The 12,211-nt window shown below is 46.0% G+C and overlaps 1 protein-coding gene across 5 annotated transcripts in view; it reads right to left on the bottom strand.

Moving 5' to 3' along the window:
• Positions 1–12,211, bottom strand: part of FRMD4A (FERM domain containing 4A) — a 445,706-nt gene that overhangs the window by 83,048 nt on the left and 350,447 nt on the right. For all 5 annotated transcript variants that reach the window (XM_053922092.2, XM_071221290.1, XM_045183617.3 and 2 more), the window contains exon 11: positions 11,913–11,999. In XM_053922092.2, coding sequence (XP_053778067.1) covers positions 11,913–11,999 — 87 coding nt within the window. The remainder of the gene's footprint in view (positions 1–11,912; positions 12,000–12,211) is intronic.

The raw sequence follows: 12,211 nt of genomic DNA, 5'->3' as shown, positions 1-12,211 counted from the left end.
AATCAACGTAGCTGTTTAAATGGCCTTTTCAGCTGCCACAGGTGCCTGCTCATGCAGGAAGAACGAGTCTGAGACCAGTCACTGCTGTGGACAGCGGATGAGCCCTGGAGACCTCACACCTCACAAAAGGGACAGATGTGTCAGTTTGGGGAAGGGAGAAAAAGGACCTTGGCCATCTAATCAGATCTAGCTCGGGCTTTGGCCAAACTTGAGGACAAAAAGAAAGCTACCTGAAAATGAGCATTTTGTCTCTCTACCACTTTCTTCCAGGAACATGCTGCTTTTTTATTTTTCCTTTTATTCATTAGTCCTTTCTGGCTGTATAATGAGCTTTTCCTTGCTGCAGTCCTCTGACTTATTTCTAGTTTCAAGAGTCTCTCAGCCTCAAGACTCCTGATCACCCAGAACAACAGCCTTGTCGATGAGGAAACAGGCCCAGGGAAGTGACTCATCTCATGGAAGTGGAGCTGGAACCAGGCTTTCTGGACTCTTAGAGCAGATATCTTGCCACTACATTGAATAGGTTGCCTGAGCTGGGGGCAGGTTCGTAGCACCCAAAGGGTTCTGTGAGAACCCTGCAAGCCAGTATCCCAGGGACCAGGTGCACTGCCTTCCAAGAGGTACCTCCATGCATGTCACCCTGAGAGAGATGTGGACCTGCCTCTTCTTAAAGGTGTAATTCCACCTCTCTCCTTCCGTACTGTTACAGAGAAATTATTCTCAATTTATCGCTACTCTCTAAGGGTTATCCACCCAGATGGGGCAATGCTCTTACTTCCTGTTCACAGCACCACCTTCTTCAGAGTGACAGTCTGACCCCAGCACAGGTACTGTGGGCACAACTTCAATAAGAATACGACAAGAATGCAAGCTGGTGTCCTTGGAGGTTTGGCTTACTCAGCACCAGGCTCCAAAACGGCCTCCGCAGGAACCTGTGGGAACGGAGGGACCCTCGGTTCCCAGATCCCACAACCAAGAAAAAAATTAATCCTCTTAACAAAGAGACATTGTTTGCTCTTCGTGGCGATCCCACCTCTCACGTTCAGTATAAAAGAGACTGTAACGATATTTGCAGTGCCAAGGACATCAGAACTTTAATCTTGGGAACAGGAAACTCTTTGAGACATAAACGTATTCAAGATGAAGAAAGTTAGACTATTTCTCATTTCTTAGTCTCCATTTCACAGACATAAAAGGAGAGGCACGAGAGAGGTTAAATAAGTTATTCATCACAACTTTTTTTGAAAACACTGGAAGTGAGTTAATAGCACCAAAACTCCTCTTTGGTTGAGACTTTGACATTTACTTGGGGCCTTTGAGTGCATATGGAGGCCCCTGGCTTATAAAATCTTTTGTTTTTGAAGGTTTAACTGCTCCAGGAAAAGGATTTGGTTTTAGCACAGACTGAAATATCTTCCAACACTAAACTACAGAGTAAAATCACACAGAAAGATCCTTGCTCTCTGTCTGTGGACTAGTGGTCCTCATGCTTCACAGCCCGAGTCCAAACCACCTTGAGGGCCCGTGAAAACACAGACTCCCGAATCCCACCTCCCCCTCAAGTCTCAGAGTCTGTGAGTCTTGGCAGGGGACTCAGTTTTTAAATCTAACACATGGCCAGGTGACACAGATGCTGCTGGTCCAAGGGCCACACTTCAAGAGCCACTGCTATAAAAACTGCTGTACTGACCTGCTCTTCCTTCCATTCAGGACTGAGGATTTATTCTCTCTCCAAGAGTTGCTGCCCTGCCCAAGGTCATGGCCTTCTCCTTTAGTCACCTACATCTAATGAATGCTTGATGCTGAGGCTAAGGCTTGGTCCTCAGCCTCACAACAATGGCTCTCGGGGTCATTCCAAATTCAGAGCTTCATCCAAGATTTCACCACAGCTCAGCTTGCCACTCTGCCTGGTCCTGCTTCCTTTCCTTTCCTCACCAGCTGAATTCCAGAGCACTTCCCAACACACCTCCTGCATGTGAATCCATCTCAGACTCTGCCTCCTGGGGGGGCCCAGGGTGCTATACTCCCAGCACTTCTGAGAATCCCCTCTTTGAGAGGCCACTCCAGACCATCCACACCTTTCCCACTCTTTCTTCGTCTGATTTGTGGTCTTTGTAGAATTTAGCGCTCTAATACTATACATTACAGACTGACTTAATGTTATCACTTAACCATCTTCCCTCCCAGACTGTAAGCTCTGCCAGGGCAGAGACCTCTCTCTTTTGTTCACTGTCACATCTGCAGGGCCTGGAGCAGGACCTGGCCCACAACAGACACCTGGTAATTCTCATATGGGGACCATTTTACTGGAGAGGATTTCATATTCAACGCCTCCTACTGAAGTTCTAAAGTTCCAGCTCAATGCTTTCAGGTGACTGCAATTCTTGCATGGGCAGAGACTGGCATTCTCAGTGGTCAGAGAGAGATTTCAGCCATGCCTTATATTGATGCTTTGAGAAGAGCATGTCTAGTATTAATGCTTTGGGAAGGGCATGCCGATTTTCTTAGAATACAATGGCTTTTTGTCTTTCTTTCTTAGAGAGTTATTTTAGATGGCAGACTCTCTCTGCCCTCCCCCTACCGTATTATTCCTCTGGCAGGCCTGCTCATAGCTGGGAGGCAGGCCCTCCTTGGTGACCCAAGGCCAGAGCCTGTCACCCACAGGCATTGAACCCTTCCAGATCTCTCAGCAGAATGAGATCTGAAGGACTGATAGGGGGCAACCAGAGGAGGCCCTTTGATCCAGCCCTGTGAAAAAGCAAAGGTAGCAAAATGCTAAAAATGCTAAAAGGATTAAGTGGAGTTTTTCTACTCTGGGGTGCACAGGGTGTGCTTTCTAAGGGGAATACAGATAATGGAATGAGGAAGGCACCCACCCAGGGCCAGCCAAGGTGGAGGACTCAGCAACCCCCAAGTAAGCCAAGTGCATCCAAACAGAAACTGAAAACTAAGTCAGCAGTGCACTTAATGGAGTGCTTAGCACACTGAATAATTTAGCAGACAAACTCCACTGGGAATCAGTTTCACAGTTAATGGAATATTTCCTGTAAATATTATTTTCTTTTCCTGTCTCATCATCTCAGACAGTTCAAAAACCTTTACTAATCTGGGGGGTGACAGTAATGCATCAATTCCCTGAGCTCATACCCCCCCACTTCCGAAATACTCTTAGGAACCAGAGGAAGCCACACTGGCTGCTTGGGGACGGAGGCAGACCATTTAGTCTCATTCTTTCTCCTAATGTCTCAGAGGGGCCCCCACAGGGCTCCTAATTGTGCATCTAAGTGTACATAAAAGCGCCCCTAATTGCACATCAAATAAATAAGTAAATGCTGTCTGCTGAATATGTAACCAGGGCCCGCATCCACATCCCCATTCTTCCCCAGTGGAGACAGCTCATTAAATATGGGCTGGTGAGTGGGATGGAGCCATAAATGATGAATTGTAGATACTGAATATTCCTTCTAGGGAGGTTTTTTGGAGTCACACATTTCACACTATTTAATGCTCACAGCCTCAGACACAGCCTGCAGGAGGGGCCTTTATTCTAACTCTCCCGGCACCCTGTTCGAAAAGCATCTCATCATGATTCATAATGGCTTCTGATGATTAGATAGCTGGTGTGTTTGAAGAGGGCCAACTCTCAGGGTACACAGAATGCAGCTCAGTTTGGAATAGGTGGGGGAGTTGACTCCTAAGTGTGGGAGAGGCTGACCTCCCAAAGCCTCTGGTCCTGTGCTGCAAAGACGCGGCAGACTGTCCCAGAGACCAGAGCTTTGGATCATTCTCAGGCTTTCACCTAAGGAAGGCAAGTTCACCTCTAAAAGAGGGAGCCCTATGTGACAGATTTCATAGTCTTATTTATCTCTGCCCCATGTGAACCTAGTTCTGCAAGAATTAATAAACAATGTCTCTTCAACATATATCACTAAATTTTCATTCAAATGTTCTCAATGAATAAAAAGGCAAAAGTCTTGCCTGTACCAGCATCACTGCCCGAAGACGATGGGATAGCCAACCCACAGCACACCACCGCTGTGGTCACTTTGTACACGTGGCTCTTTTATTTCCTTTTTCTTAATTTTATTTTTAAAGATTTTTCTTATGTTTTTAATTATATTTTATTGATTATGCTACTATAATTGTGCCAGTTTTTCCCCTTTTGCTTCCCTGGACCAAGCACCCTCAACTGCCTCAGGCAATGCCCACACCACTGTTCATGTCCCTGGGTCATGCGTATAGGTTCTTTGGCTACTCCATTTCCTATACTGTACTTTACGTCCCCACGGCTATTCGGTGACTACCTATTTGTACTTCTTCATCCCTTCACCTCTTCACCCATTCCCCGACACCACCACCCTTCCTGTCCGACAACCATCAAAATGCTCTCTGTATCCATGATTCTGTGTCTGTTCTTGTTTGCTTAGTTTTTTAGATTCAACTGTTGATAGATTTTATTTTTTGCCATATTACTGTTCATGGTTTTGATCTTCTTCTTTTTCTTAAAAAGGTCCCTTAACATTTCATATAATAATGGTTTGGCAATGATGAATTCCTTTAGTTTTTTTCTTATCTGGGAAGCTCTTTATCTGACCTTCAATTCTAAGTGATATCTTTGCTAGGTAGAGCAATCTTGGATGTAGGTCCCCACTTTCCATGACTTTGAATATTTCTTGCCAATCCCTTCTAGCCTGCAAAGTTTCTTTTGAGAAATCAGCTGACAGTTTTATGTGAACTCCCCTGTAGGTAACTAACTTGTTTTCTCTTGCTGCTTTTCAGATTCTGTCTTTATCTTTAACCTTTGGCATTTTAATTATTATGTGTCTTGGAGTGGGCCTCTTTGGATCCATCTTGTTTGAGACTCTCTGTGCTTCCTGGACTTACATGTCTATTTCCTTCACCAAATTAGGCAAGTTTTCTTTCATTATTTTTTAAAATAGATTTCTAATTTCTTGTTCTTTTCTCTTCTCCTTCTGGTACCCCTATGACGCAAATGGTGGATCTCTTGATTTTGTCCCAGAGGCTGCTTACACTATCCTCATTTTTTTAATTCTTTTTTCTTGTGGTTCTGATTGCTGATTTTTTGCTTCCTCATGTTCCAAATCATTGATTTGATTCTTGGCTTCATCCACTCTACTGTTGTTTCCCTATAAATTGTTCTTTATTTCAATTAGTGTATCCTTCATTTCTGACTGGATCTTTTTTATGCTCTTGAGGTCCTCACTAAGTTTCTTGAGCATCCTTATGACCATTGTTTTAAACTGTGCATCTGATAGATTGCTTATCTCCATTTTGTTTAGTTTCTTTTCTGGATTTTTGATCTGTTCTTTGATTTGGGCCATGTTTCTTTGTCTCCTCATTTTGGTAGTCTCCCTGTGTTTGTTTCTATGTATTAGATAGAATTGTTACAGCTTCCTATCTTGGTAGCATGGTCTAATGTAGTAGGTGTCCTATAGGGTCCAGCAGCACAGCCTCCCCTATCACCTAAGGTGGATACTCAAGGTGTGCCTTCCATGTGGGCTGAGTACTCTCCTCTTGTAGTTGAGCTTTGATAGCTGTTGGCAGATCAATGGGAGGGATTTACCCAGGCCAGTCAACTGCAAAGACTGGCAGTGACCACTTACCACAAACCTCCACCCTCTGTGGAGTATCAGCTATACAGAGGCAGGGTAGTGGTACTCTGACATGGTCTGTAGCTGTCCACTGAGTGCACAGGCCCTGGGGTTCCCCGAGAGGTGCAGGCCAATGTGAGCCCCCACCTGTATTTTTCCTGGTGACACCCTGCCTGAGCTATAGAGCAATCTGAGATGGCTGCTACTTGTACTGGACTGGGATATTCCCAGGCAAAGCTAAGCTATGGATCTAGGCTGGTAGCTGCTAATGCTGGGCCTGGAGCTCACTGAGGCTGGCTGTTGCTTGTTTTAGAGGATTTAGGAAGTTGTGAAGCACAAGCCAAGACCAACCATTCATAGGGAAAAGCCACTGTTAACAGCTGTAAATTGGGTGGGATGGAGCCTCAGGGGATCTCCAGGGTGGGACAAACAGTGTTAGTCAGGGATGGAGTTTCAGATATGGCACTCACCTGTGGGCTCTGTGGCTCTGTATGGGAAGGGTTCAGAAAAGGGACAAAAGCCTCTCCCTGCCTTTCTGTCCAGGAGAAAGCTGTTCCCCGGTTCTTGCCTTGATGCCAGACACTTCGCTTCCTCCCTGTATGCCACAGGTTCCTTTCAAGCTATTACCCAGTGCTGGAGCTCAGAGGGAGAGAATCTGAGTAAATCCGTGTTGGGCTCTTTAAGAGGAACTGCCTGGGACTCCAGTAGTCTCTTCTACCTGCTCAATCCCTGCTGGTTTTTGCAGCCAGAAGTTACGGGGACTTATCCTCCTGGCATTGAAAACCCTGGGCTGGGAGGCCTGGTGTAGGGCTGGGACTCCTCACTCCCGAGATACCCCTCCCGAATTTTTATCTACCACATGTGAATAATGGACCAGCCCATTCTGTATCTCTGCCCTTCCTAACAGTCTGGATGGATGTGGTTTCTTTAATTCCATACTTATCAGACTTCCATTCAACTCAATCTCCGATGGTTCTGTGTTATGGCTGTTCTATAATTTAGTTGTAATTTTGATGTGGTTGGGGAAGGAGGCAAGCCATGTTTATCTATGTCGCTATCTTGGCCAGAAGTCTCTTGCTCCTTCCTTCCTTCTTCCCTCCCTCCCTTTCTTCCTTCCTTTGGCTTGGGTCTCTTTGCTTGGCTGTAAATGCAAACTAAGATGAGCTCAAGATTTACTTCAGGTGCCCAAATGTCAATCTGACAATGTTTCATTATTTCCTGAAGCCAACAGGGCTATCACTTGTGAAATAAAGGACACATTTCTTATGTAGCACTACAATTCTACACATGTACACATGCTAAAGTGGAGTTTGGCAGCTAGGAGAAAACAGGGAGAAATTATCTTTGACCCTCCTTCCACTTCTCTCACCACTGCTAAACCAAGACAGTTACACATGTAGATACTGCCATTCCCTACTCTGATACAACACAACTGGGCATAAAACCACCAAACCCTAACTGTGGGGAAGAAGGTGAGCTGAGACAAGCCAAATGGAAGCTTTGAAGTGTCATACAGCATTTTAGTCAGCATAAGGACAAAGAAGTGGGGGGACAGGCCAAGTGAAAGGGAAAACATGGTTGGTGACAAAGAAAAATAGAGGGAATTAATGAATGTTGATGGCATGATATTTAAAAGCTTATGAGAAATTCTGTAACCTGTCCTCAGTTACTGTCTGGGGTTCTGCCTTAAAGTAACTCATACACGCAAGCAAGGGCCAGTATTCTGAAGCGTGTAAATATAGTGTAGAGTTTTTTTAAGTCCTATTTATTGATTTTTTTTTACAGCTTTTGCAGGGCTATTCTTCTGCACATGTAGTTCTAAAATTTCTGAAGTTGACTTTGAGTGTCTGAATGTACACAAAAGCCAAAACACCATCTGTGGGTGTTCCCATGGGTCTGGCTATTCCCAACAGGTGCCCCAAAGGCAGAGGGGCTGGTTTAATTCTGACACACATCAGCAGCTTGCATGCTGAGCTGTACCTCGGCAAGGCTAGGTGCCCATTTGCTTAGAAGGCCCAGGCAGCAGATAGGGTGTGTGACTGGAAGGAGACCAACATGTTCTCTCCCTCACACCCGTTAGGCACCCTGTGCTTGACTCCATGTCTCCCACAGCCACTGTGGCCTCAAAACAAGGATTGAGCAACTTAGGGTAGACTCTGCGACCAGAATGGAAAACTGCATCCCAACCAGAGTACCTGGAACAAGATACTGTCCTGCCCACTTACGGAACAGCAATCAGCCACCCGCTTTTTTTGGTTTGTTTTTGGCGGGCCATATGGAAACACTTGAGTTCATTCTCAAAAGGAGGGTGCTGAGCTGCCTGGCATGCTCATGGTTTGCTGTCGCTATTAGAGCTGTGCATACCAAGGGTGCCAGAAGTGTCCTAAGGCCATCCAGGGGAAAAGGAGCAGGCCCACCCTGCCACTGCCTCTACTTGAATGTTGGCTCTTAGTATTGTGGTGCCACGTGACATAACCACAGTAACTGGGTCCAAGTGTGAGGAAGGACCTCTGCCTTGGCTGCAGGTCGAGCTGTTTCTGCAGAAGGGCCTCCAGGTGCACAGAACTGGGCTCAAGTCCCAGTTTCTTGGGCACTGCTGGGAGCTCAAGACAAGGAGCTCTGCCTGGCCTCAGTAAGAGGGCATGGCACCACCTGGGGAGCCATCCCTCAAAGGGGCTAGGCCAGCCTCAAGCCCTGTGCCTCGGAACACCCTGCCTCCTCACGTACAGAGGCACCACCAGACCATCATCGAGCCTGGCTGATCCTCCCTGAGTCTGAGTTTGGAAAGGAAGCAGATGTCTCGGTGATGGTCTTCGACTCCAGCTACACGTCAGAATCAATTGGGAGGTTTCCTAACCTTCAGTGGCTGGGTCAAAGATGGGGTGAGTGGGATTGGAGGAGACTAAAACACCTGTAAGTTCAAATGGTTTCATGTGATTTCTCATTTTCCGCCGAGGTTAAGCATCACTGGCCTAGAGCACCAAAGGCAGACTTTGGGCATTTTTTGCATGAATCTGCACTGATAGCGGTTACCGTGTGCGTGGGGCCGGCGGGGAGCACAGTCTTCGCATTCTGGGACTCACAGGTGCCTTACACGTAACAAAGATCAGGTCTTAGCAGAAGCAGTTACCCCTTGGGCTAATGAAACTTAGGCTTCTCTTCTCTGATGGGCCTTTCAAAGGCCTGTTCTTAACTCCATACTCAGATTGTAGGATTCTCCAAATTACATAAGATTCAGGGCCCATGAAACCTAGACCTGCCTCTGTCTCACCAGAAAGTCACAGTAGGGGCCTGAAATCTACTCACAGCTGCTGGTAATGTTTCTGGTGTGCCAAGTGCCTCTCCCTTTCTTCTGTGTGTGCAGTCTCTAGTTCAGTTATGCGTTGGAGGTTCTTGATACTCTTGAGCTCCAAGTGAATACGTAACTGCATACTTGTCCCAACTGCCTACTTGTCTCAGCTACCCAGATGTCCCACCAAGCCTCAAACTCTGTATGTGCAACCTGAACTTACTGCCCCTTCCCTTAAATCCCACACTTTGATAAAGAAGCCTGGCATCCTTCTACATTCTCCTCCTGCTCCAACTGCCACCCTCTCTTACCACACAATTGGTCAATCATATCTACTTCCTAAATACTGCACTTCCATTTCCCCTTGTCCATCCCTATTACTGATAGCCAGCCCCACCGCCCCACCTATAGCACTGTAATGAGGTCCTGGTTTGCAAGTCCTATCCTGCATTCCTTAGACCCACCTCCACACAGCTGCTTCTGTGACAATGAAAATCTGACACGGCTACTCCCCTGCTTCAAATGCTTGAGGGATATCCCACTGCCTTGAAGATGAAATCCTCTTGGCAAAGTCTTCAGGGCCCTGGGAGCTGGCCACTGGCCTCCTCTCCAGCTACCCTCCTCTCGCCCCAAGTTCTGGCCCCAGTGGTGCCACATGCTTCCCCATCAGGCCACGCGGCTCTCTTTCACAAGCACAGGTATCTCAGCCTGCACGTCTCCCCACCCCATCCGTCCATCTGCAAAACTTCTGTCCACCCATCAGGACCTAGCCCACTTTGCTGCCTGTGAAGACTCGTCTATCCTCCTTAAGCTTAGTTGTAGACTCTGACCTTTAATTCACCATGGACCCTCACACAGACCTCTGGTGTTAGCACTGAGGACCACTGATGCAATTATCCACACACCTCTCTCCCTGATAGCCTGGGCAAGCCCGAGGATATGACCTGTTTCTTAGTTAGCTCAGCACCCTACAGTCTGCTTGGCACATAACAGGCATACAATAAACATTGTTTGAATGAATGAATCAATCAACCAACCAATCAATCAGTCAACACTGACGCTGAAGGCTTGGTTATTCCTCACTGGCACAACTACTTCCTTGGGGGCCACAGAAGCATAAGTTACTTTTAAGTGATAACTCAGTGTGAGTAGAGCCAGTAACCTAAATAAATATATTTGCCTTTTAACATTTTTAAATGTTAAATGACCTGGATAAGTTCCACCCATAAGAGTAAATTCTCTTATTCAGTGGCTGATTATTCACACCTCTGGTTTCCTACTTCTTATCTTGAAGCCTGTTTTAGAGTCTTAAGAGACTCTAAATTTATGGAGTTACAATTTATCAAGCCCTTGGAATGCATCACACCCTGCTTTTTACATACATCAATTATTATCTTGTTACCTCTTCAATCTTCATTAGTACCTCAGAGAAATAAAGCAAGTTTAAACATAGTAATGAATTAAAGGAACACACTTGAGTACTTGTTAACATGTCTTTCAAAACACTCTGAGAGAGCAGAGAATTCAACCGTTGAATTTTAATGAACTCGGCTGTGGATCTCAAGTATCCACATTGGCCTTGGCCTTCCACCAATGTGGGTGATGAAGAGCTGGATAGAGTATAACCAGGATTTTGTTAAAGGATCTGGGAGTATTTATTCTTGGCTCTAGAAAGCAGGAAAAACTTTCAGGCAGGTTGAAAAGAGAGGACAGTACATAAAAACAGGAGGGGGTGGAGAGAAGGGGTGAGAAGAAAAAGCATGGGTTCTTAAAAAGCCACATAAGAAAGAGGCAGAGGGGAACAGGAAGACAGAGACCACAAGACCAAGGAAAACAGAGGGAAAAAAATAAGAACGCAGGGCCCAATTCCTGTCTTACAGGATATGAGTGGAAACTGGAGAGTTTTTGAAGGTAGCCACACAATAATGTGCTCAGAACAGGTTCCTACTGGACTGTTCCCACAGAAGAATTTCTTCCCATTATTTGCTCAAGATCTTTTCTTAGAACTTAACTGACTTCTTGATGAATTGAGTGAAAATCCTTAACACTGGGCCACTTCCCTCTATCAACTTAATAAAAAGCTGGCCAAGGGTGGATGTTAACCAGAGAGACAATGATAAACCCAGCGACACGGTGTGGTGTGGATTTCAATCCTGCTCATGGATAAAGAAGCTTGGAGCGCAATCGGGATAACATAGCGGATCGAGATTGCTTTCTCCCTCCCAAAGCAAGTGTAGCTCTGATAGCCTTTTACTCTGTATTCCAGCATTTCAACTGCATGCTGTCTTCTCTACATGATCTTCTACCAGAGAATCTGAATGACAGCTCTCGCCTCAGAGGTATTTTTCCATTATAATTTTTCAATTTGTTCTGGTCTGAAGAATGTGTGTCAAAGAAAACAGAAAACTCAAGCCCTGCACCCGCTTCAGACATTCTGTTCTGTGTTTACGATGACTTTGCAGATGCCTCTCTGCTTCCCCTTCTTTTTGGCAAATGACCTTATTCTTTCCAGATTTCTGATCACTTGTAATACGCTATAAAATATTCACCAGATTTGCAGGAATACCTCTCACACCTCTTTATTTTTCACCTCTTTTTGACCTACAATCTCTTCTTCTAGCTCCCCTACATGCGCACACACACACACTCACACACACACTCTGGGAAAGCTCAGATTGGCCTCAGGAGTCCCCCCTTCCCCAAGGACTCAGCTCCCTAGGACATTAAGGAGTGGGACAATCCCTCAAAGTCCTTTTGCCTGTTTCCTTTGGGAAAGCTGAGCCAGTCTCTTTACCTGAAATAATTATAACTGCTCAGGTTTCCTTAGTGACAGGAAAAAAACCCCAAACCATTTACCCAGGGAGCTCGGACTGGATTTCTGTGCGGTGAATTGTATACACTTGAAGCAGCAAGGCCTGGTGAGCCCAGAGGCCCTTGGGCTGCTCAGTACAACATTTTCCCTCACTTCTCTGCCTGCCTCTCTCTCATCTCACAGAGGAGGGCACACTTACCTTCCTCGGCTTCACTTTATCGTGGTAGTCATACTGGAAGATTCCTTTGTAGCTCAGACCCAGCCACCACGGTATCCCCTGCTTGTCCTAGGACACCAAAAGGAGTATGGGTCAGTATGGGGCCCGAGGAGATGAACACTAACCAAATGTCCTGGTTCATCTCAAGACAAGGGAAAATGCAAATTCCTTGAAGTGAATGGAGCCCATCTCTCTCCACTTTTCACCTTAACAGATGTGCCTGGTCACCAGATGATGCTCAATTGTAGGAACCGGTGACCTGGTCTGTGCCCTGAGCTAGG

This window comes from Desmodus rotundus, chromosome 4 (assembly GCF_022682495.2).
Source record: "Desmodus rotundus isolate HL8 chromosome 4, HLdesRot8A.1, whole genome shotgun sequence".
Classification (NCBI taxonomy): Eukaryota; Metazoa; Chordata; class Mammalia; order Chiroptera; family Phyllostomidae; genus Desmodus; species Desmodus rotundus.
The sequence above is the reverse complement of the archived record's forward strand: the minus strand, read 5'-3'. Positions and strand labels throughout refer to the sequence as shown.